Source organism: Mauremys mutica, chromosome 5, assembly GCF_020497125.1.
Source record: "Mauremys mutica isolate MM-2020 ecotype Southern chromosome 5, ASM2049712v1, whole genome shotgun sequence".
NCBI classification, from domain to species: Eukaryota; Metazoa; Chordata; order Testudines; family Geoemydidae; genus Mauremys; species Mauremys mutica.
In genome coordinates, this window is record NC_059076.1 from 22,852,463 (window position 1) to 22,879,105 (window position 26,643).

Genomic DNA, 26,643 nt, shown 5'->3' on the forward strand with positions numbered 1-26,643 from the left:
TGTAGCCATAGCATTCGATTTTAAGGGCAGGACTTATAGTGACACACACTCTTGAGTTTTTCATAAGACTTAACTCCAAAGCTTCCCATGTAAAATTCCATATTGCTGGACTGGGCAAATGGTATGCATACTACTATACGACTGTCAATTGTAATTTTGTACATCTGTTCTAGACTGCGCTTTATGAAAACTTTCTCACCCCCAGTGGGCCAAATCCTAAAATAACTTACACCGTGAGTAACACCACTGATTTCACAATGGAAAAAACTGTGACTGAGTCGGAGGCTGGCACTAAATAGTCATCAATTGTATTGATTTTAATATTTTGAACTGTCTGAGAATTAGTCACAAACTTATTACTAAAACTTCTCTCTGAGGAAGTTACCATTTCTAGTAACTCTTGAAAACCAGGCAGATTAGTTAAACATTGTTATGTATTTACTAGCACACTATATAATAATCAGACACTTTTAGAAGGGTTATATAACAGTTGCTTGAGAAAAACAGAATGAAAGTTCTTAATCTGCTCAATGAAATGAAGAATTATCTTGTGTTTTTTATATAAATTACATCAGACAAAGGCATATTGCTTTTCATTTGTTGATCGCCAAGTGCTTTGCACATGTCAGGTGAACTTTATCAACTGTATTTTATGCATGAAGTAACAGACAAGTTTCAGTGACTTACTCAAAGTCACACAGTGATTTAGTTACAAAGTCTGAAATTCAATTTCAGTTGTGTGACTCCCAGCCTCATAAGTAGAGCGTGCTATCCCCTGAAGGGATGCCACTAAGGATCCCATTGCAAAATCAGTTCAACTGCCATTGACTTCAAAGGAACAGAAGTTAGACCAACACTAAGTGCTTTTGAAAATCCCACTCTTAAATTAAATTGTAAGACAACATTACTCTTTTCCCCTGAAGAAATCATAAGCAGAACATAGGCATGTAGCTTTTTCTTTTCATCTTGATTCAAAACCACTTTAATAAGTTAAAAGCGTTAAGCCTTGTCCACATGCAAAAGTTGCACTGGTTTATACTTAAATAAGTTTTCAAACAGATTTAATGAAGTGATGCAAACCCATGTGGACACACATAGTCTGGTTGAAGAATGAGCAAAAAATAAAACCTGTTCTTAATTAACTAAAGCTAAACCAAAACAAGCCTCATTTGAGCCAAAATATGACTGTCCATACAGCCTTTCACTCTAGTTCTACTAAATCAATTTCAAATCACACCTTAAGTTAAACCAGTGCAATTTTCTCATCCACACAAGCCTAAAGGTGGCCTTTGTCCTCCTCCTCAGCTGAGATGATTTACACTGTACAGCTAGCACTGTTTACCTGTAAAGAATCACATTTGTAATGAAAGGAAATGCTATATGCTGGCATTCAAGCTGAAATTCCCCCAAAAGCAGAAGGCCAGCAAAACAACACAAACAGTGCAGTAGCACTAGGGGGAGGGCAATAATCGGATAGGACATCCTCTGCTGTACACAGCATCCACCTACAGAGAGTTGGTGTTGGACATTGTGGGCAAGCTGGAGGTGTTCAAAATTGATCCAGTGGCCCACAAACTGTACAAAATCTAGTTATTTAGGCATTGTGCAGGGAGGTGAGAGGGCAATTTCACCCTAAGAGAAAATTGTATTGAAACGTGCATTATGATGTGGCCATACCACTTTTAAGAGTAGTAAAAATATCGCCCTTTCACTTAAGAAAACCAAAATTCAGTAGCCTAAACAAATAATGGGAAGGAGCAACCAAGACGAGTCAGGAAAAAGATCTTGGCGTCATCGCGGATAGTTCTCTGAAGATGTCCACGCAGTGTGCAGAGGCGGTCAAAAAAGCAAACAGGATGTTAGGAATCATTAAAAAGGGGATAGAGAATAAGACTGAGAATATATTATTGCCCTTATATAAATCCATGGTACGCCCACATCTCGAATACTGTGTACAGATGTGGTCTCCTCACCTCAAAAAAGATATTCTAGCACTAGAAAAGGTTCAGAAAAGGGCAACTAAAATGATTAGGGGTTTAGAGAGGGTCCCATACGAGGAAAGATTAAAGAGGCTAGGACTCTTCAGCTTGGAAAAGAGAAGACTAAGGGGGGACATGATAGAGGTATATAAAATCATGGGTGATGTTGAGAAAGTGGATAAGGAAAAGTTATTTACTTATTCCCATAATACAAGAACTAGGGGTCACCAAATGAAATTAATAGGCAGCAGGTTTAAAACAAATAAAAGGAAGTTCTTCTTCACACAGCGCACAGTCAACTTGTGGAACTCCTTACCTGTGGAGGTTGTGAAGGCTAGGACTATAACAATGTTTAAAAGGGGACTGGATAACTTCATGGTGGCTAAGTCCATAAATGGCTATTAGCCAGGATGGGTAAGAATGGTGTCTCTAGCCTCTGTTCGTCAGAGGATGGAGATGGATGGCAGGAGAGTGATCACTTGATCATTGCCTGTTAGGTTCACTCCCTCTGGGGCACCTGGCATTGGCCACTGTCGGTAGACAGATACTGGGCTAGATGGACCTTTGGTCTGACCCGGTACGGCCTTTCTTATGTTCTTAAGACAACCATACTTTTTAATACTGAAAACTATTTGATAACACTGTAAGAGAAATTTTCTAATAGTAACATACAATTCTTAGACGATAAAAATATCAGAAAGACACATCCTTAAATCATCATAATTGAAAGCTCATACCTAGCACAGTGCCAATCTTATTGGTCAACACAGAATCTGTCTGATCAAGCCAGCCTCCACCGCTGAGGCCTTCTTTAAACTTGATGAGTATAGGCTGATTACTTAGCAGGACCACAAGAATTCTCATGGCTGCAGTAACTGTGGTAGAGTGCAGATGTTCTTCCATAAACATCATAATCCAATCAAAACCCAAGGTCCTGACCAGTTCTTCAGATGCCCTAATGAAAAAAGGTAAAATATTTAAAGATTTCCTATAATGGACAGCCTGGCAAGAATCAAAGCTTCAATATCAGACACAGAGAATAACATCAGAGAAAATTAAAATCAGTCAAAGCATAGACTGGTTTCTCAGGTAAGTGCTACCTGCTACAGAAGAAAGAACGGTCAATAAGATTTCTTTAGCAGTAACTACTACAGAGTTGTCAGTATTTGGTTCAGTGGGATGGGAAGATTGAGAATATAGTCATTGGGACTATTACAATTGGCTTTGAGATTACCCTAAAAACTGTGATGTGAAACTGGGGGCTAAACAGGAAATTTATATCTACAAATTGCAACTTCTAGATAATATAACTGTTTCTCAAGTGAGTTATTTACAGGTTATAAAGTTATACAGATGTTATTCAAAACACTGGAAAATATCAAATCTCTGAGCCATGCACAGGCAGAAGGAAAGTGTTAAGCAGAAACTTTAGAAAAAATGTAGAATATATCATTTACAAATTTGGGATGTACTTGAACAACCAAAATTGTTGAATTCCCAGATTATGTTTGAGCTTTAAGATTTATTGCCTAAAAGCTATGGTAGAATTTGAATATGCTAAGTAATCCACAAAAATACATCAAACTGGCTTGGTGCAGCCACTCGATGAAGTGATTGTTAGAATCCTTTAAAACAGAAGATCCAAACTCGACACAGAGGGTATAAGACCCTTTTCGCTCTCCTTTATGGATCTGTTTCATGAACTGTAAATTGATAGGTCATCACCTGAAATTTTGAATAGATTTTAATGTTTTAGAATTAACGAAGTTACTAAGAATATTTTTATACTGGGATTATTTGATAATTAAATTTTAAGTTTTCTGGAATTTGATTGCCCCTCTTGCTGTGACCATGGATGGCTTGTCTTTTTATATTTTGTATTTTCTCAATCATTGTATATGAAGTTGTTATATATAAGTTATAAATAAAGAATTAAGGAGAGCATTAGGAAATCCCAAATCTGGTTTTGTGTAGATTAAGGGTAAAAAAAACAAAAACACAACCCCCCAACAACAGCGAAGTCATACAACTGAACACCACCTCTCTCCCCACTCCCACCTTTAAAAATGAACAGATGGAATCACTGCAATTGTTATTTCATGAAATAAAATGCAAAAAAACTTTTGTTTCTCTTAGGCAGGTCTACACTAAGGGCGGGGGTCGAACTAGGGTAGGCAAGTTCAGCTATGTGAATAGCGTAGCTGAACTCGAAGTACCCTAGTTCGAACTACTTACCCGTCCAGACGCCGCGGGATCGAAGTCCGCGGCTCCAAGGTCAACTCCGCCACCGCCGTTTGCAGTGGTGGAGTACCGGAGTCGACCGGAGCGCGCGGGGAGTTCGAACTATCGCGTCTAGATTAGACGCGATAGTTCGAACTCCGAGAAGTCGAACTCACCGCGTCGACCCGGCAGGTAAGTGTAGACTAGCCCTTAGAGAGAGTCCACAGAATTCTTCTCTGGTGCAGCTCCACCCTGTGGTAGCAATAACAGTGGACTTTGTCGCTCAGACAGGGTGCAGGTGTTTTTACCATCATACTGTCTAAACACAATTAGAGGATGATTTGGAGGCTGCAGAGCAAAGTTAGATGAGACAGTAGTAAAAAACACTATCCACTGTTGCTACCAAAGGTGGTAGATGGTACATGGTTGAAGAATTACATATCTGATTTTTTTCTAGTATAGCCAAAGCCAAATCCTGCTTTCAGTGACACCAGTTTATATTATGAATAATTTCACGGAGTTCCTCTGGATTTATACCAGTATAACTAGTGACCGGAGTGTGGCTCAGCAGACTTTCTCCCCCTTTACCTGTTATCATAAATCAAACCCACTGTTACAGTCACCTTCTTCTTCTCCATCAGATGAGTTATTTGTACTTACTGCAAGTTAACACTTGTCTTTTCTTTAGATGTGAATACAAGTTTGAGAAGGATATCTAAAAGTCTGTTCCGCAGAAGAATAAGATTAGCAGAAGCAAGGCCTCCAAAATCATCTTCTGTTCCTAAACATAAAATACATGAATTATGAAGCAGATAGCTTTAAACAGGCGCAGTCTAAAATAATAAAACCAGACATTAAAAGCAGGGTGAACAACAGAAAAAAACAAAATAGTCAGTTTGGATATATAGAATCATAGGACTGGAAGGGACCTTGAGAGCTCATCTATTCAGTTCTTTGCACTCATGGCAGGACTAAGTATTATCTAGACCATCCCTGACAGGTGTCTGTCTAACCAAAAATCTCCAATGATGAGATTCCACAAACTCCCTGGACAATTTATTCCAGTGTTTAACCACCCTGACAAAATGGGAAGTTTTTCCTAAAGTTCAACCTAAACCGCCCTTGCTGCAATTTAAGTCTATTGCTTCTTGTCCTATCCTCAGAAGTTAAGGAGAATAATTTTTCTCCCTCCTCTGTGTAACAACCTTTTATGTATTTTAAAACTTTTATGTCCCCTCTTGGTCTTCTCTTCTCCAGATGAAATAAACCCAATTTTTTCAATCTTCCTTCATTGTTGTCTAGACCTTTAATCATTTTTGTTGCTCTTCTCTGGACTTGCTCCAATTTGTCCACCTCTTTCCTGAAATGTGGTGCCCAAAACTGGAAACAATACTCCAGCTGAAGCCAAATCAGCGCAGAGTAGAGCTGAAGAATTACTTCTCAAATCTTGCTTACCACACTCCTGCTAATACATCCCAGAATGAGATTTTCTTTTTTTCCAACAGTATTACACTGTTTAGCTTGTGATCCACTGTGACCACCAGGTCCCTTTCTGCAGTACTCCTTCCTAAGCAGTCATTTCCCATTTTGTACATGTGCAATTGACTGTTCCTTTCTAAGTGGAGTACTTTGCATTTGTCCTTATTGAATTTCATTGAATTGAATAATATGCTCCTTATTATGCAACCTGAACAACAAACCTGCTATTGCAAAATAAGGAAGGGGTAAAATTAGTTTCATTTTCTTTTAGGCACAGATTCCAAAGTATATCAGCCCAGCCACTTCCAAATCGTATTTGCACACTACGATGTGGGATGCATCAGAGTTGCAAAACTCCTCCATTAAGAAAAAAAATGTTCAATTTTTCTGCATGGAGTAAACAGAGATATTCCAAGTATAAAATTCTTAACTGATTGTTAGTCCTACAGCACCATAAATATGCCTGGTGCTCTACAGATAAATAAAAAAGATCCTGCCCCAAGGAGCTTACAATCTACAGTGACAAAAAGACCCACACAAACACAACCCCCACCCCACGCACAAGCACAAAAACCCCTATGAGGGATTTAGATACTGGGGAAGATTCAAGGATAGAAGGGCTAAAGAAAGAAGTTAATATTGCATCTTAAGGGTCACTTTTTTGTTAGTGTTTGTTTCTTTCTACAGTACCTTCCTTCACTTCAGCTTGTGAACTTATGTGTGCACACAGACGAAAATCAGGTTTTTACATTCTGCAGGAAAAGCATGTTGTGAGGGAAGTTTTAAAAAAAAGAGGGTGGGTGCATAGAGGTCCAGAGATAGGTGTTTGCAGAAAAAAAGAAGCGTGGGAGTGATCTACCGCAAACAAGTGTTTCTCAGACATTTTATTTGAATGGACCAAACCTTAATAAATCGACCTTAGAATCCACTTGTCTACCAGTTTATGATATCCCACATCACTTCCCCACGCATTGAATTGTGTAATATCCCTGTGACAGCTACAGCAAACACTTATTTTAAAAATAGTGCTGAAGGAAGATATTTACATATTTACTTCTCTTTTAATACAATTTAATAGCTGGAAACAAGGAAGAGAAACATGCCCAGTAACATCTCACACAATACATAAAGGATTCCTGTAATGCTAAACAAAGGATCTCCATAGACACTAAAGGCAATTCCTTTAAATAAGGGGAAAGAAAAACAAAATTCAGAGATAGAAGTACAACACATATTCTTTAATACCTCCTCAATTGAACAATCACTACTACAATTGTACTGTTTTTAATTGCAGCTTTTAATTATAGTTACTAATGATGTATCAATAAGATCTTGGAACTTTCAGGACAGGAGGAAGTTTAAGATGCCAGGACTATACAGTGGCTTCATTTTCCTGCTTCAATTTTGTGACAGGAGTTTCACTGGAATTTCTTATGTCAGTAGCTTTAAATAAAAAAATGTTTTAAAAGTACCTAACAAAGTGTTCATTTGCAGAGGAGACATAGGCAATTATTTTTTTTGCATGAAAAAACAAAAACAAATAAAAAAACACCAAAAACCAGACCATACTAATTGATGCTTTCACTTCTTTTTACTGAGTGAAAGAGATGCCACATTTGGAGAACAGATGGCACCAGTCATCTCTCTCTCATTTAAGAGGTGGAGATGCCCAACTGTTTTTGAAGAAGTGAGTGGGAGGAAGTAGAAAGAAAATATAGTGTTAAGTGAAGGAAAACAAAATGAGAGCAGATACAAACAGGTTTTATTTTTGCACTGCTTGCTTTGCACACAACATTTAAAACTAAGGTGAAGCCAGTATATTAGAATTAAAATGTAGAGATCATCATCAATAACAATTTAAGAGCATTTAAGCACACAGTGTGTCCCCCAGATGATTATTTCTCAAGCACTGGAAGCTACTTACCAGTTTCAAGCTTTTCTTCATTGTTTATTTCCATGACTACAAACTTCTCACAGACTGCAAATGTAGGCAAAGTGGAAGAGATGACCTGTCCAAACCTTTATGGATAGAGAATTACAATGTGTATTTCTGTGACAGATGGACTTTAATCTATCAATAATTCACATCTAATAGAATAAAAATACTAGAAAGATGAAAGTATACCAAAAATGTTAATCCCATCACTTGTAAAGACAAAGTTTGCCTCATTCTAACATTGTTGGTCAACTGATATGCAAACCAGAATGCAGTCACTTTGACCCATTCAGGTAGCTAATGTACTTACTAGGTAAAATACACTGAAATTGCTAGGTTTTAAGAGAGGAAATCTGGAAATACCTCCAGATCCAGACCAAAGGAATGTTAGAAGATATAGGGGACAATCATTGCTCAGAGACTATAATAATGTTCCCCAACATGGTAAACCTTATCAAACATTACTCTTTAAAATGATAATGAAATCTTAACTGGCATGGGTGATATGATAATGAATGATCTCACCCCCATAGGCATAAAAAATAGCCAAACACAAATGTGATCTCAGAAAGGGGGAAGAATGACAGCTCCTTGGAAGGAAGAGACTGTCTTAGTGACAGGACACCTAAGGAAAGGGGCAAAGATAAGATATCGCATATATCACTGTAACTAATCCAAGATGTACCTACCTATCTTAACTCTTACAGAGTTACATATACCATTTCTTTTATTTTAATCTTATTTTGTCTCTCTTTATTCTTGTTTTGATGACAAGTCACTGTGGGAAAAGTCACCACCTACCCTGGAGCTCTTAATTTTGGCAACACTCTAGGAAATGCCACCGAGGTTCTGGCTGCTGTACAGGGAAAGCCAGTGGCCATGAGGAGTTGTAGGAACAAGGAACCAAATGTTACAACTTATTCATTTAGTAATAAAATTAAAGCTATGCCCTATAGTATCTGTGTAAATTTTGTCCTGAATACTAAAAATGGAGCCAGGAAAGATGTTTGATCCTATTCAAATCTTTGGTTTTACTGGTTTTGCTCAAGAAGCAAAAAAAAGCCAAAAAGCCAAAAAAACTAACCAGCCTCCCTGCTGCAAAATACCCCAAACACTGCAAATTTCTCCCCATATGCAATATCATAACATACAAGTGGCAAACTTTATCTTATCAGAGAATTTTACCTGTTAGCTAGAAGTAAGTCTCTCAGATAAGAGTGATAAACGTTGGCAAATGCTGTATTTTAACGGTGAGCAGTATGACAACTCTATGGGTTCTGAAACAACGCCTCAATTTAAGTAGAAGTGACACAGACTTAACAATATCCAAGGAAGTTTCATAATCTCTCATAGTAGCTGTGGAATTAGAACACCGTGTTCCTCCATTACTGCCCTACATTCTGGAAAACATTTTATGGCAGGGGTTCTCAACCTGGGGTCAGGACCCCTCAGGGGGTCACGTGGTTATTACATGGGGGGTCGTGAGCTGTCAGCCTCCACCCCAAAGCCCGCTTTGCCTCCAGCATTTATAATAGTGTTAAATATATAAAAGAGTGTTTTTAATGTATAAAGGGGGTCGCACTCAGAGGCTTGGTATGTGAAAGGGGTCACCAGTACAAAAGTCTGAGAACCCCTGTTTTAAGGTGTATCAGTATTCAGGCATTTCTGTTTTGACTTGGATTTAAGATACAAGTCGATGCACTGGCTTTAAACTATTTTCTATGTTTGGTTCTGCCATTTCTACTGGAACTATTCCATACAAACACTCTTTATTTTAGTCACCCGAGTTTCCTATCAGCAGGTTTCTTACAAAAGCACCAGTATCTTTAAAATAAATCAGTAAAGGTTTGTGCTACCTGAGCAGGTCACTGCTGCTGGGGAAGCCCTGAAGCAAAAAGCTCAGTACGTTACTAATTGCAGCAATAGTGTGCTGGGACAAAGACATATCTCGAAGAGTCAGCAGCAGTTTGGGAATTAGCTGGAACTCCCTCATTAATTTAGCATTCTTTGAGGCTTCACTGAAAGAGAGAAAAGATTTAATAAAAATGAGAACATCTGTGTATGTGTGTAATTTGTTATCCCGTAGGCCTTATTATGAGGCCAGTGTCAACTAATACCTGGACTCTGTGAGAAGTTCAATGAAGTGCTCAAATAACGAAAGATGAAGCTCATATGGTGCATGAAGCCAGACCTGGAATACAGAATACACAGTGGTACATTCTGTATACAAATCTACATTCTTGGTTAAGTTAAACAAAAAGTTAACATCCTATTTAATATACCAAGAGATAGACAAGCCCGGCTTACTGCTCTAAAAAAAAAAAAAAAAAGTCAAACAGTGGATTAAAATCCTTGCTGTACATCATAATTATCCTGTCCACTCTGTTCAAATGATAATTTCAAAGACATAAATTACATGGCTATCAGTCCCAAATAAAGTTCAAATAGATGTACAAAAGACTACAGAAGAACACAGGGCACCAAAAGTTCTCTCTCGGTGTATAGTAAAATGGGAATTAAGTTTAATACTATCAGAGTTTAATATAAACTTATTAGTTTTCGAGTTGCTTTCAGAGTCTTTCATGAAAAACAAAGCAGAGATGACCCAAACTGAACAGTTTCATGGAGAACAAGATCTTTGACACCACAGCTGTTACTTTGTTGAATATATTATCTCTGTGAAACCACTGAACAGCAGGATCTTCAACAAAATACTTATTATTTTGATGATCTTATTCTCTGTGAAAGGAGATATTGCTCTGCTGAAGAGCCTACTCTATGTTAACCTGTTCAGTTGGCTCAAGACATCTACCGCTGAATCAGCAGAATAACGGTTGTTGAAAAATTTTTTGAACAAACTTTTTTTGGTTAAAAAATTACTTTTTTAAAAAAATACAATGTTGAAAAAAGCAAATTGTTTTTTTGGAAAACAAAGGCAATTTGACAAAAAAATTTCAAACAGCTCTATTATTGCTCTGATTCAGAAGTGGAGGAATGTGATATGGGTAGTTCGATCTGTTCACATCTTTGCTTTTTTGGATTTAGGTTAGATATAATATAAAGAACAATATTAACAGGCCCACAATACTTGTGTGTATTAGCATATTTTAAACAAGCAAAAATGGGCACAAACTCATTTTTCTTTTCTGTAGATCACCTGTGAAAGGTTAAAGTCAAAGGATCAACTTTACATTTCCTGGCTACTTATTCATAACCTTAATATATTTAAGCATAATGCACCTTGATGGATTTTTAAAGCATGTCACTGGCACTAATAAGAGAGCTGTAAGAATGCCATAAAAGTTAATTAAAAGGAAATGCTACAGGAACAAATAGGCTCAATTTTCACACATGGTCTCCTTAGTATAATGTCCCCAAATGTGTATTTAGACATCTACATTGACACACAGGGATGAAAACTGGGCACTTCTGTGCCTTAAGAGCTGATTTGAACAAAATAGAATATCCTATTAGGGAGTTAACATTTGAAAATAGGGATTCCCAATTAAAAAAATAGCAAGTACTACAGAAATAAGATTGTTAACTCAGCTCATGTTTTGCATAGGTAAGAAGCAGAGAGAACTCAACAATACGTGATCAGAGTGCTGTGTATTATCTTAAGAACATAAGAATGGCCCTACTAGGCCAGACCAAAGGTCCATCTAGCCCAGTATCCTGTCTTCCGACAGCGGCCAGTGCCAGGTGTCCCAGAGAGAATGAACAGAACAGTAATCAGCAAGTGATCCATCCCCTGTCGCTCATTCCCAGCTTCTGGAAAACAGAGGCTAGGGACACCATTCCTGCCCATCCTGGCTAATAGCCTCCATGAATTTATCTAGTTCTTTTTTGAACCCAGTTATGGTCTTGGCCTTCACAACATCCTGTGGAAAGGAGTTCCACAGGTTGACTGTATGTTGTGTGAAGAAATACTTCCTTTTATTTGTTTTAAACCTGCTGCCTATTAATTTCATTTGGTGACCCTTAGTTTTTGTGTTATGATATTATACACCTCAATCATATCTCCCCTTAGCCATCTCTCTTCCAAGCTGTAAAGTCCCAGTCTTACTAATCTCTCCTCATAAGGAAGCTATTCCATACCCCTAATCATTTTTGTTGTCCTTTCCTGAACCTTTTCCAATTCCAATATATCTTTTTTGAGATGGGGTGACCACATCTGCACACAGTATTCAAGATACGGGTGTACCATGGATTTATATAGAGGTAACAAGATATTTTCTGTCCTATTATCTATCCCTTTCTTAATTATTCCCAGCACTGTTATTTTTTTTTTTTTGACAGACACTACACATTGAGTGGATGTTTTCAGAGAATTATCCACAATGACTCCAAGATCTCTTTCTTGAGTGGTAACAGCTAATTTAGACGCCATCATTTTATATGTATAGTTGGGATTATGCTTTCCAATGTGCATTACTTTGCATTTATCAACATTACATTTCATCTGCCATTTTGTTACCCAGTCACCCAGTTTTGTGAGATCCTTTTGTAGCTCTTTGCAGTCTGCCTGGGTCTTAACTATCTTTAGTAATTTTGTACCATCTGCAAATTTTGCCACCTCACTGTTTACCCCTTTTTCCAGATCATTTCTGAATATGTTGAATAGGACTGGTCCCAGAACAGACCCCCGAGGGACATCACTATTTACCTCTCTCCATTTTGAAAACTGACCATTTATACCTACCCTTTGTTTCCTATCTTTTAACCAATTACCAATCCATGATAGCACCTTCCTTTTATCCTGTGGCAGCTTACTTTGTGTAAGAGCCTTTGGTGAGGGACCTCGTCAAAGGCTTTCTGAAAATCTCAGTACACTATATCCACTGGATCCCCTTGGTCCACATGTTTGTTGACCCCCTCAAAGAATTCTAGTAGATTGGTGAGGCATGATTTCCCATTACAAAAACCATGTTGACTCTTCCCCAACAAATTATATTCATCTATATGTCTGACAATATTGTTCTTTATTATAGTTTTAACCAGTTGGCCTGGTGCTGACATCAGGCTTACAGGCCTGTAATTGCTGGGATCACCTCTGGAGCCCTTTTTAAAAATGGGTGTCACATTAGCTATCCTCCAGTCATCTGATACAGAAGCTGATTTAAATGATAGGTTACAGACTACAGTTAGTAGTTTTGCATTTTCACATTTGAGTTCCTTCAGAACTCTTGGGTGAATACCATCTGGTCCTGGAAACTTATTGCTGTTTAATTTATCAATTTGTTCCAAAACCTCCTCTAATGATACCTCAATCTGGGACAGTTCCTCTGATCTGTCACCTAAAAAGAATAGCTCACATTTGGGAATCTCCCTCACATCCACAACAGTGAAGACCAATGCAAAGAATTCATTTAGTTTCTCTGCCATGGCCTTATCATTGTTGAGTGCTCCTTTAGCACCTCAATTGTCCAGTGGCCCTGCTGGTTGTTTAGCAGGCTTTCTGCTTCTGATGTACTTAAAAAAAAATGCTATTACTTTTTGAGTTTTTGGCTAACTGTTCCTCAAATTCTTTTTTCGCCTTCCTAATTGTATTTTTACACTTCATTTGCCAGTGTCTATGCTCTTTTCTATTTTCCTCACTAGGATTTAACTCTCACTTTTTAAAGGATACCTTTTTGCCTCTCACTGCTTCTTCTACTTTGTTGTTTAGCCACAGTGGCCCTTTTTTGGTTCTCTTACTATGTTTTTTAATTTGGGGTATACATTTAAGTTGAGTCTCTCTTATAGTGTCTTTAAAAAGTTTCCACGCAGCTTGCAGAGATTTCACTTTTGGAGCTGTACCCTTTAATTTCTGTTTAACTAACCCTCTCGTTTTTGTGTAGTTCCCCTTTCTGAAATTAAATGCTACAGTATTGGGCCGCTCTGGTGTTTTTCCTGCCATAGGGATATTAAATTTAATTACCAGTATATTATGGTCACTATTACGAAGAAGTTCAGCTATATTCACCTTGTGTAACATCATATGTAACATGCTTTGCTATTCTTCACACAACAGTATAAGATAAGGACAGAATAACAGCATTTAACTTTGGATTACTTTACTTTTATTGGTTTAAAACTGCAAGCTTAGGGTTCTTTCTGTAGGCCATGCATATGGAAGTTTAATGGGGATCTGATACACAGATTCAGACATGCTGTACCGGAATTTTACCCCATTGTTATTTTCAATGTATCTTTTGTATCTCAATATATTTACTACATAAAAACATACAGGTTAGCAGAAACTGCTGTTCAACTGCTAACTGCAATCCTCATCCCCTTCTACAATGAAAAGGTATATCTTTTGTATCCAGTAGTAATTTTATTAGCAGTGAAGCAATTGCAGCAGGAAGATTACCATGAGAATTACACTATGGTAGATCAGAGGCTCTCCACAGTTTGTCCGCTGTACTGAACTATGTATAAAGTATAATATTCTCACAATAATCACCTTCTCTGTTGTGATTTATTGCCAAAGTATTATATTAGCACCTGAATCACTAACTATCCAAATAAAATTTCTAGTTGTCAGGAATGCTATACGTACTTCAAAATCACATAGCAGATCCTGGAAGGCAGTTGAATTTGGAATAATGGAGGTTTCATGCCCACTATCCACAGTTCCCACCAAGGAAAAGGTCAAATGTAGTATATGGCTGTTCAAAAGGGAGCGTTTCTTCTTTAGCAACATTGCCAATAACTGGGGGGGAAAAATTAGAAGCACATGAACATTCTTTCTATATCATTGTTCTGGTCAATAATCCATATTACAAACATTTTGCAGACAAAGGAAATATGAATCTTATCAAAGCACAACGGAACCAGCAAAGAAATGTGGACATAGTAAATCCACTTTAACAAAAGGGAGCTTTTATAAAATGTAGAACCAATACACTTCCTTTAATCTTGTAAGCTTGAAGGCAGTGATGAAAAAGCAGGAAGATGGAATTAGGATCAACTGGAAAAAGGCAAGAATGTTGAGCTGGAGGGATATTTCCCTACTCCTAAACTATCCAATATTCTTTGCCACTGGCTGGGGCACACATCTAGCACTGCACTGAATTTGCACTGCTGTAACTAGTACCACATCAGACAAAAGGATTGTCCAAAAACATTGATATAATATGGCAAGTGAAAGGCCGTTTAATGGCCAAAGCAAGGAGGGCTTTTCAAATCTGAAGTCTGACAATTAGGAAGAGAATATTAGGGGAGTCAAAGGCAAGTTACAGAAGTGCTTTATATCCAAAATCTGAACAGTGCTGAATTCTAACTTTTAGTGACCCTAATCTAGTAATTCCATAAAACTGATCATATGCTTTTTCTGGTCCTAGGATTTTTCTTTTTTTTTAAATGGCAAAGTATCTATGAATTATGGTTCTTTATTAATCCCCAGCAAAACAGTAGGTCAGAACACCAACAAACACTATTTATATCCTAGAAGTTTTAAAAAACATAACGGCAGATTTGATTATTATTATGCAATCAATAGCTCTAAAACCTTGATATTCTGGGTGTTCTTGTGGAATGAGCTCTTACCCCATAAGAGAGAGGAAAACTAGACAGCTGACAGAGCAAAATCCAGTCCAAGATTATTTCAAGATTCTTTAAGAGGATACAGCTTGACCCGTGACCCTTTCTGCTGTGTCAACAAATAATCTATGGGAATTTCTGATTGTTTTTGTTCTCTGCAGATAAAAGGCTAAGGCTCACCCAACGTCGAAGGAATGTAGCCTCCTTTCTTCTGAGGATGTGAGAGGTTTTGGGAAGAACACAGGTAAGGAGATAGTCTGGTTCTGGTGAAACTCAGGACTACTCTGGGGGTGAATTTAGGGTGTAAACATAATGAAACCTTGTCCTTATGGAATACAGTGTAAGGAGAATCCATCATCAGCACCCCAAGCTCACCAACTCTCTTGGCTGAGGTGATGGCTACGAGGAATGCGACCTTCATGGATAGGAGAGACATGAAGCAAGAAGCTAATGGTTCAAAAGGAGGCTTAGTGAGTACTGAGAGAACAAGGTTCAAGTCTCATTAAGAAGTAGCCTTTTGTATAGGCAGAAATTTACTGATTAGGCCTTTCCGGAATCTGCTGTTCAGAGGGTGTGCGAAGATCTAATAGCCCTATGAAGGCACATGGTATACACTGATTGACGCCAAGGGGACCCATAAGGAACTGACAGACAAACCTGCTGTCTTCAAGGAAAGAATATAGTCCAGAATGAGAAGAATATCTGTGGTTTCTGGAAAAGTGCATACAGAAAGAGAAATGCTTGCACTTGGCTAGGTAGCAATTCCTAGTGAAATCCTTCCATTAGAAAGGATATTCTGTACACCTTGAGAACATGATTTTTCTAAGGATTATCCCCATCCAAAAAACAGGCTCAGATGTAGTAGCCATGGATTTGGATGCCTGAACTTGCTATTCCTGAGTCAGTAGATTGGGAAATGTAAAAATGATGATCAGTGCCTGAGATGACATGTGTAGGAGATTCGGGTACCAAAACTGTCCGGTCCTCCTGAATCATGCACAAAACTTGAAGCAGGAGTGGAAATGGAGGGAAGGCATAGTTCTGATGATCTGACCATAGAAGAAGTAGAGCATCACCCTGTGAGTGGTGACCCAGCACTCTTCTGGAACAGAGTATGTTGCACTTACTGTTTGTTTGGGAGGTGAACAGATCCCTGGTGGGGAAACCCCATAGATTGAAAATATTTTTCACCACAGAGTTGTCAAGCTCCCACTCACGATCAACTGCAAAGTGTCTGCTGAGAGAGTCTGCTAGCACATTATGATTTCACTATGGTGCTCATGGACTGTCAGGTTGGCAAGTACACAGTTTGAAGCCACATTTGTAGACAATGAAGGGGGAGTGCTACAAACTCTTGGCAAGTAAGCTCTTAGCATGATGGCATTTAAGGATGCCCCAATGAAGTCCAAGACCTTATTTATATTATTCAACTGATAGTAAGGCAAGATTAAAAACAGCAATTGATACTAAATATAATAAATATAAACCAATTTTTAAATGCACTGAAATGTAAGTGTGCCGAGTTACACAGAAATTCAATCTACCTGGTCTGCTATGTCTGACTTCTTACGTACCTGATAACCTTTGATTCTTTCCATTTCTTTGCTGGCTAGTGGGTTGCTCTTTACGACACACACCAAGGCCTTCACAGCTGCATATAGTCCTTCTACATCTGATGCCATGGCTACCAAACCCAGAATAGCAGCAGCTCCCCCAATGTATTGTAATGTAGTGGCAACAGGCTTTGGGACAAATGTTCTTACTCCTATGCATAAGGTGGTAAAAATAAATAATTAAAACCTACCTCACTTTTTGTACGGGAATCATAAAAATTACAAGACAGACATATTTTACTATCAGTTTCATTAAAACAAAAATAAAGTTGATAAATTCTATTAAGCTCATAAAAAGGAAGAGGAAGAATATGCTTATTTAATTGGCTTAATGAAAGCGTAGGTATTGTGGAAAGTCATTGTGGTGTTTATATTTTTTAAATGGCAGAAATTAAACAAAAAAAACACGTTAATATAAATGACACGATTAATACAATAAAATAATGTAGACAATCTTTGTTTGATGGATACTTAATCATATCCACCTTCTAGACCTTTGTTCTTATATACTGTAAATCAAAAATATTTACTGCAGTAAACACACATTAACATCAAATTATCTCACCTAAATATCCTATCAGAGCTGCTCCAATGGTGCGTGCAGGTCCATTCAGATGTCCTGCTGAGTTGTGCAGTAGCTTCACTGGTGTGGCATTCTCATGAGAAGAAACAGCCAGCTGAATAAAATACCATGAAAGAGAGTGATTGAGTCAGAAGACTTTTGCTGTTGTTGAAAATGATGTTGTGTCTCTACAACACTATCCTGCAACATTCCAGGCAAACCTTAGGGAATTAAGTTAAACCTTTTTGAATTATGTTTAATATCTTTGAGGGCCCATCATATTGGAAATAAAAATGTTTGTATACTATTGTGGGATTGTATGGAACTTCTTTAGGAGCAGGAAGGATTAATGCAATCTCTGGGAGATATTAGGTATCTTAAACGATTTTTGGGGACACTATGTGTGAACTGGATTTCCAAGGAAATATTTAGGAATGAGGGGAATGCAACTGATTTACTTCAAAATCCATCCTTTTAAAGCCATGCCTTGAGGGAAAAACAAAACAAAACAAAACAAAGAACTATTGTTTACTGATTACCTGGCTCCTGGAAATTCCAGATCAAGCACCCCTGAACTATATAAAAATTGGACTACTAACTTTTTGTGTGTGCTAGTTCTCAGCTGAAACTGTTCTGAACTTGTGAAACATAACAGACCCCTCTGAGGGGGTCTGAAGGACTCCCCTGCCAGAGCCCACATTGGAGACACTGGGGGCAGGCAGGCGGGAATCTCTGGTAAATTTATTAGCATGTATGTAGGTTCTTTTATTGTTTTTAAGAAGTTTTCTCTGTACTGTTTATACCCTAAGAATAAATATGTTTGCATAGAAAGTCCTGTGTGATACTTTATAACTGTGGTCAATTACACTGTGTACCATCCCTGAAAGGAGAAGCAAGCAGGCCTGTTTACATACATGGTCTTTTGCCGTGAACCCAGGGAACTGTGCAACCTGGAAATGTTACAGCCAGAAGACACACATACACAGGTCTCCTTCCAAGAAAGGCAACTGCTGGGGACCTGGACCCTAAGAGTGGGTGCCCTTCCTAGATTACAGAGGGGCAATACAGGTGCAGCTGCCCTGAACTGTGACAGATGTGACAATTTCTCTCTCTTTCTCATGGTACAGAATGGATAAGGTTTAAAAATAAAATTAACTTTCAAATAACCCAAAGAGGCCACTGAGATAACTTATCACAGAAGTTGGACAAAACCTAGGATTTCCATTGACCCTAATTTCTATGAAACAAATTACAACACTTAGAAATGGTGATCCCATAACTAATCAATTCAGTGACAAGTTAAAACAATTATATTAGCTAAGAACATCATTTGTTAGACTGAGTATCAGTTTCACAAATCAGAGTAAAAATTAGAGACATAATATTGCTCCAAGTAAAGGAAATTAGTCAAAATTGCATTAACTTAGAACCTTCAAACATTTATGGACATGAGGGTTAGTGGAACAACACACATTTGCACATTCAGAAGATCGGGCCATTAGTAATGTTTACTTCCATTACTATCAACTTTGTTGTTTTACAGTATGGCCTTAAATATTTTCATTGGGAATTACAACAAGCATCTGCGATAAAGGGAAAAAAGGAATAAAACAGCCATTAGTAATTCTAATGGAGAGGATCATCTAAGAGCATCATCCCATAAAATGGTGCAATGCAGTTTAAAAAAATTTATCTAAGAGAAAAATGAACACAGAACATTTTTAGTAAGCAGGCCCCAGATCCACAAAGGTATATAAACACCTAACTTCCACAGATTTCAATAGAAATTAAGAGCCTAAATACCTTTGTGAATTTGGGGCTAGGTGATGGCTATCACAGCAGCGTAGAGCCCAAATGTCAGACAGAATTAAAAACAAAAATTAACAGTGAAAATATGTAGAATTATAAGTCTGAGACCATTTTTAATCTAGCAAATTTCGGAAGTTAATACCATGTGTTTTCTAACATACCTGTTTGGCAATAGCTTTACTATCCAATTTGTTGTAAACTTTCCTTATTCTTGCCACTGTAAGTGAAGAAACTGAGAGTGCATATAAACCGAAAGAGACTTTCTCCTCTGGTACCAAAGATACTGGAGATGGGCTGACTCCTTCCGATTTAGAATCTTTACCTTTAAGATAAGAAAAACTTATTTTAAAACCAGAACCGTTTTTCTGTAGAGTAAATTTTAAAAGTAAAATTCCAGTACTCTAGAGAAAGGCCTCCAAAATAAATTCAGTGGCTCTGAATAATCCTTCTAAAGATAGAGTCAACATCAAACAGCACTGTGTACAGTATGAGCCTATATACAAGGCATAGAACTTGTGTAACATGCCCCTATTTTTAAAAACAGCAATAAGTTTATTTTCCTTCCTATTCAAAGGTAAATTATATTCATTCTTAATGGCCAGTATGCTGTCTGTGACCGACAGTACAAATTCTGGCTTCCCCCTCCTCATTCATTCAAGATGGGAAACGAAATCAGGCTGTTTCCCCTGCTTCTTTCTGACCCGAAAGAGAGCTGTTAAGACCACCCCATTTACCTGTTACCAAAGCCTGGTCTTAGAAAATTCACTAGGATGGGAATATGCACTGCTGTGATCAAGCCACGGAAACCAAATTAGCTGGTAAACAGCAATATTATTTGCCTATCTGTGGCTTGGTTTGCGACAACCTGACAATAAACTCTGCTTAGAGTAATACTCTAGGAAAGGAGAATGAGATCCAAGGCTGAATTAGAAGAGGGCTCTGAAGCCCGAGAGGAAGTCAGAAAGGCAAAGAGAATCCACTGCCCTGGAAGGGGATGCTTCTCACAAAGTTCTGCTCCACCCCTGCGCGGTAGAGCTGCATCTGCAGTGACTAGTGAAGAAGTGCAGTGCAAATCTTGTTCACTTAATGTCTCGTCTCTCTGGGTCAGCAAGTGTCTATGGCTCCAGTGGAGCAGGCTCTAAAACTCACTTGACAGGAGAACCACAGGTATTCCCTAAGCCTCCTGTATACCAGATTTGATCCTTCGTTCATGACATATTTTGATGTCTGGGGGTCTTTCCTTTAACCCATCAAGACAATGAATGGAAGACTATTCCTTGAAGATTTCTAATCTAGGTATATCTTGAGAACTCTTCTGGGGTCCAGACTGTGCCAGGTTTTTCTCTTTATGGCTTAAGACTGGGACCGAAACTTGGAAAGAAGGCATCCTGGTTAGCTGAAAGAGGGACAAGACTTTTAGCAAAATATATGATGGGGGCAAATGACCTAGAGAGACCAGTTTATCTCTCTGAAAGACCCAACACAGAGGATTGCAGGAAAACAGAGAGCTATCCTATTCTCCTAGGTAAGGGATTTGGTCTAAAACAACTACCCTCAGGGAGAAAAATGCAAATCTGCCAGCAGGGAGGCTTGAAGGCAGTTTTATACATGTTCAGACTACGTAGAGACACTAGGAAGTTAACCAGATTGAGAGCAGAAAAAGACACCTACCCTTCAGGGAAATCTGATACCAAGGAAGAAGGCCCCACAGTTGTACCATCTACCAAACCCCTTACAGTGCTTAGCACAGCACACAGTAAAGGGACAAGTGGCTAGGCCTTTGACAAGAACATTCTAGCCTGCCTAGCTGGAAAGAAAAAAAAAATCTTTGCCTTCCATCACATGGAAAAACTAAGCTTATTCAGGAAGAATGTGAAAGTGGTCACTTTTTCATGGGTGCAGTACAACCTAAAATATCCCCAATGAAGAAGCTCAGCTTCAGTGAGTCAGGAGAAATGACTCTGGGTCTGAGTCATCATTGAATAAGGTCTTTGCATAAGGACATAGGCCTCTTTACTTCTTGCATCACTAGGTCCATGTGCCAAGCCTGCCTTGGTCATTTTTGGCAATTAGGTTTTAAGAAGTCTTGTGCTGAGCAGTTTTCTTTAGGATTCACCACATGAGCAGGAGGACAGTAATCTAGAGAAAAGATTAATGGAATAGAAAATGGGTCCAGAGCTAAAGTTATTAGGTCTGGATACCTGCTGCCAGAAAAAGGAGCACTTGACACTGAATTTTGTTGTGAGCAGGTCTCTAACAAGGATTCCTCAAATCTTGGGAGCTGGTTGGAAGGCCTCTAAGATGAGCTTCTTTCCTCTTTGTGAGTGATAGTTTTTTCCTTCTCAGCTCCAGACACCACTTCAAATGCTGTCTCTCTGCTGCAACTTTTGGGACAGCCTTTGGCATCATGGGAAAGATTCTTTCATCCTTCAGGCAAGCTCTGTGGTTAGTTTTTTCTGTCACAGCTCATTTCACCCACTGCCTCACTCCTCTGAGATAATGGAAGTTTTTCTCAGTGACAGCAGAAAAATGTTACAGTCCCTGTGGGAAAAAGCTACTGTAAGAAGCTATACGCTTTATTTTATTTTTTGGGGTTTTTTTCTTCTTTTTTTCCTTTAGCCTTTTGTGCTTGAGAGTTCTGTGACTATCAGAGGTAGCCATGGAAATTTCCTTCCTGCATGTTGCTTTCAGTGAGATAGGAATCTAAATGCAGAGGCAAAAGGAGTTCTACAAAGTAGGAAAATCCTGGATGTTGGCTGTTCATCATCCTGTCAGAGCAAATGAAGAGGAACCCACAGTCTGGGAAACATGTTGAATAGCTCTCTCTGGAACAGCTCAATCACCACACCATCACCATATTCCATTTCCAAAAAGAACTCTCAAAAAATGGTTACAATACTAATGTAACCATTGCTCTCCTTTGTTTGCAATAAACCCTTAATTGTGTATGCACTACATTTTGTCCAGTGTAATTTTATTCTCAGTTGAGCTATGTTTAGGCACTATAAGCAATTACATTTCAATATGGCTTTGTTTAAATGAGTGGATCAATGAAAAGAATTACGATATTATATATTGATGCTGGAGACCAAGAATTTATTCACAGTCCATATGTTAAAATAATAATTATGAGGTAATTCTGAGCTCTTAAGAGTTTGGTTCATAGTAACATCTTTTCCTATGAGTTGCTGGGTCCTCACTTTTCCTCAAACAGTAAGTAAATGGGCTTCCACTGTTCACAGGGTAGATTCAGAATTAAAAAAGATCCAAAAAGATAATCCTCCCTAAAATCATTTACAACAAATTTATTTGTACTTACATGGGATGTACACTGCTTGAAAGCTTCCAACATAATTTGGTCCCAGCTCATAAATGGTGCTAACACTTGAAAGAGGCAAGACTTCCTCTAAGAAATGTGTTGGTCCCAGACGCCAAACCAAGGAGGAGATCTGGCGTTGGGCAGGTGGTGTGCCAGTATAGGCATAAACTGTGCTCACTACTGGGGTATTAGCAGAACCTGACCCGCCTGGGCTACTGTGAACATAGTGAAGCTGTAAAAGAGAAACAAGCGACAAAGCTGTTAGGAGGAGTACAAAGCTATCACTAAAAAACTTGGAAATTTAGAAAGTGTTTCATGTGTTCAAATATATATGTACAACATTAACTAGTTAATCCTGACAACATTTCTCTTGAGATAATTGTGCTTATGCTGCTAAAGGGAAATTGAAAAACAGAAGTTAAGTAACTTGCACAAGATTACTGACTTTGTGGCACATCCAGGCTCAGTGGCACTGGAACACTTTTTATAGTGGGGGTGCTGAAAGCTTGCGAAACTGCAAAGCCCTCTGTTTACTTTGCACCTGCCTTTACCTCTGTCCGCGGCCCCCCCACCCCCTAGAACTGGGGCTGGGAGCAGGGCCATTGCTCCAGGAGAGGGGGAAGCAGACAGGAGTAAGGGGGGCAAGGCTGGGACCACAGCTGGGGCAGATGTAGAGCCCCAGGCATGGGGATGGCGGGAGCAGAGCCCCAGGCATGGGGCCGGCAGGAGCTGAGCCCCGCTGGGCGTGCTGCGGCACTCCCCCACCCCACCCTGTTCCCGCACCTATCACCATGATTCAAATCCTATCAATAATGAATGATGGCCCCCATTGTTGTTACAAAGCACATAATAGATTTTGTTTTTTACCTCTTTCCTTTTAATAATAGTAGGCCTGAATCAACATTGTGTAATGAAGGAGGATGTTTGTAGAACATTTGTTACAGATAGTGCGTGTAAGGAATGATGCAGGGAACTTAGAAAGTCTTTTCTATTTGGAAGCAATGGTGCTCCATCACCATGGGCACAAGTAAAATACATCAGTATGATGTAAAAGAATATCTAGCAAGCCTAGTGGAACAACACAAAGTTAAAATGTAAAGATTTTACTCCACCTTCACAGTATTAACAAGCAATCCATCAATGTAAAGTGCAGCTGTACTGTTTTTCAGCATGCCTTTACTCATCACCAGAACGAGATGATGCCACTGGCCTTCCACTATGAGATCACCACAACGAAATCGAGCACAACAAGGAAGAATCTCATAGAAGGATGATTCTTCACTGAAGTCATCAACTAAAAGGAATATTAATGGAAAATGGTGGCTATCATAACAGTCTACTCCTCTATTTCCTTAGACTTTACATTAAAATATTATAAATCAATAAATTAAGGTTGACATTTCAGAAAACACATACATCTGAAGGCAACCAAAAACCCAATAAAAAGTTACATGATCTGAGTAAATCATCAAATATTGCTTTACTTTCAATTAAAATGAAAGTGAACACAGAATTTTTCAAGTTTACTTTATTGAGCATGTATTTTCAGAGTCTGATAATATGAATTCCCTTACAGAGTTGCAAAAAGAGAAACTGGTATAGCATTATTAGTTTTAACAGTTTCCACACTTATGTTTCTTTACTTTTTATCCAAGAAAATCCTAAGGGCACAGATTAATTTTACTTCATTTCTCTTATTGTTCTTACCTGCTGTGAAATAGTAACTTGAAGCCCTATCTCCTGCGGCAATACTTTTCTTCATTTTCATTGTGGAAGTACTTAAGTGACACAAAATGATGTACTATCAAGACTCTAGTACTCACTATACGAGTACTAAGGGTGGAGTTTTTAAAATTGCTCAACATTGTCCCAACTCAAATCCCACTGAAGTCAACAGGAGTTTTACCAATGACTTCAGTGGGAAGAGATGTAGGACAACAATTTTGAAAATCCCACTCTAAATAATCTTACGCAAATTTAGTACAAAGGACCATCATTAAAAACTTTATAAGAGATGGATTAACTAGTGACCAAGTCACATAAAGGTGGGACACAGATGATGAGTTTTCATAAGGTCATAGGGAACTTTGACCTGTGATGCTGGTTCTCTCAGATATGTCGATAATGTTTTGGTGAGGTTTTTTTTCCCTTTTTCAACTACTGTACAGAGAAAACGGAACTGCCAAATTAAAAAACTCTCAATTTCGACATACCTTGAAATAACAGTTCAATAATCTTTCATGAGATTAAGAAAGAAAATAATATAAATCAGAACATTGACTAAGGCCACTGGAAAAGTACAGGACATTTTGTCAAAATTTGAATAGTTTTTGCCTCAGTCTGGAAATTGTCTTAAAAACAGACTTCTTTCAAAGCAAATTTACCAAGTAAATAGGAAAACAATAAGTTAGTTGTATCAATTTTATTTAAAACTATTAAATAATTACTTTTACATAACATGTATGGAATTTTAATCAATCTTCAAAATGTGTGTGTAACATAGATGAGACGACTTATCCTCAATTTATATCTGGGGAGTCAGTGAGTTTAAAATAATTTGCCAAAATTAACACTGCAGTTTAGTGTTTTAGCAGGACCAGAACTATACTGTGCTCTTTCCTAGTTCTTAACTCTTCAAAAAGAACTGCTGATTTCATTTTCAAAACATTTAATGTGCTTTATTTTAACTGAAACATTGCTCATTTTGCGTAACGAGCATTTAAAATTTAATTTTGGAAGACATGAACAATTCCCAAGACCCAATTACACTAGCTTCTTATGCAGTCACTGCTCCAAGCTCTATTTTAGACCTGGGGGTGGGAGGGAAAACCTTGAAGATACATCTACCAGGGAACAACTTAATAGAAACTGAGTTCTCTCAGCCTTCCTTTCATCTTTGTCTATTCAGGCAAAAGAAACCACTCACTTCTCACCTTAGTGACAGCATCTGGGGAAAGCTCTGATTTCCTTATAGATTTCAAGAAAAAGAAGGACAAAACCAGGTGACCCAGAACTAGCTTATAAATACACACCATCTTTTTTCAGACTTGTTTCTCACAAGCCAAACACTTCAAGGATACACAATTCTTGATTACAAAAGGAATCCTCAAGTAAACAGTTCAATCCAAAATACCATCAACACTTTCAAAACTGGAACCTCCAGCAGGCTTGTAATATCAGTTCTTAGGTACTTATTTCCTTCACACTTTACAACACTAGCCAATCATAAGAAAATAGTAGGGTGACACTTTACCAGAGCAGATTTTCCAAGCCAATTAAAAAATAGTGTTTGTAACCTGTCAGAAAACTTCAGGTCTTTTCTGACAATGCCTTTTCAAATCCAGTACTACTTGGAAGAGTGAGAAACATACCACTTGAAGCCTGAAATGTTCAAGTTTGGCTTACATGCAGGCAAAAGAAATTATACAAATTTATCAAGATATATTTCTCTCCTAAGAAGAAGAGTTTACAGTCTCACAAACAGAGGTATAACAATACTTGTGTGATTGAAGAATTTTAGAACCCACTGTGTTATGGCTATTAAGTCTTTCATTTTTATTTCTTGAACTTCTGACATTTGTAACAATATGAATATGAAATTAGAGTAAAAAAGAGGAATACTAGAAAGTATGATCTGCTCAATTTTCTACAAGTAATTCAGATCATGAAAGTTCTTAATGCATGTAGCTCCAATGCATCAGATGAAGTGGGCTGTAGCCCACAAAAGCTTATGCTCAAATAAATTTGTTAAGTCTCTAAGGTGCCAGAAGTACTCCTGTTCTTTTTGCTGATACAGACTAACACGGCTGCTACTCTGAGAGCTATAAGTTTTAATAACTAGCTGAATTTACTTTTCATCTAGAGTCTAGATTACCTGTTCATATTGTTTCAAGCCCATTTAAAAGACAATAATTTTGTTAGACCTACCCGAAAAAAATTAACTCTTTCATAGCATCTGACTTCAGTGATAAAAGGATACCTTTTAACCTACTTTTGAAGCATTAACCTCGACTACATATTTATAGCCTTGAAAGTTGTCCTTTTTAATTTTAATCGTCTCTTCCAGAAGACTAGGAATTTACAAGCATTATTGACTCAATCTTTATATAAGTTATAAAGAATTCTACATTAACACACATTTAGTCTTCTTACTCAAGGTAATTTCTAGTTTTCATGTAAATTAAGTTTGAAATTAGGTT

General features: G+C 38.0%; 1 protein-coding gene across 1 annotated transcript in view; it reads right to left on the minus strand.

Annotated features, from left to right (window-relative positions):
* The window catches only part of WDFY3 (WD repeat and FYVE domain containing 3), a 238,858-nt gene that overhangs the window by 93,813 nt on the left and 118,402 nt on the right, over positions 1 to 26,643 (minus strand). The window contains exons 21-31 of the mRNA XM_045018580.1: positions 23,557 to 23,738; positions 22,445 to 22,676; positions 19,287 to 19,447; positions 17,320 to 17,431; positions 16,716 to 16,906; positions 14,159 to 14,311; positions 9,732 to 9,805; positions 9,471 to 9,632; positions 7,603 to 7,697; positions 4,860 to 4,980; positions 2,717 to 2,934 (exon numbers count right to left, since the gene is read on the minus strand). Coding sequence (XP_044874515.1) covers positions 2,717 to 2,934; positions 4,860 to 4,980; positions 7,603 to 7,697; positions 9,471 to 9,632; positions 9,732 to 9,805; positions 14,159 to 14,311; positions 16,716 to 16,906; positions 17,320 to 17,431; positions 19,287 to 19,447; positions 22,445 to 22,676; positions 23,557 to 23,738 — 1,701 coding nt within the window. The remainder of the gene's footprint in view (positions 1 to 2,716; positions 2,935 to 4,859; positions 4,981 to 7,602; positions 7,698 to 9,470; positions 9,633 to 9,731; positions 9,806 to 14,158; positions 14,312 to 16,715; positions 16,907 to 17,319; positions 17,432 to 19,286; positions 19,448 to 22,444; positions 22,677 to 23,556; positions 23,739 to 26,643) is intronic.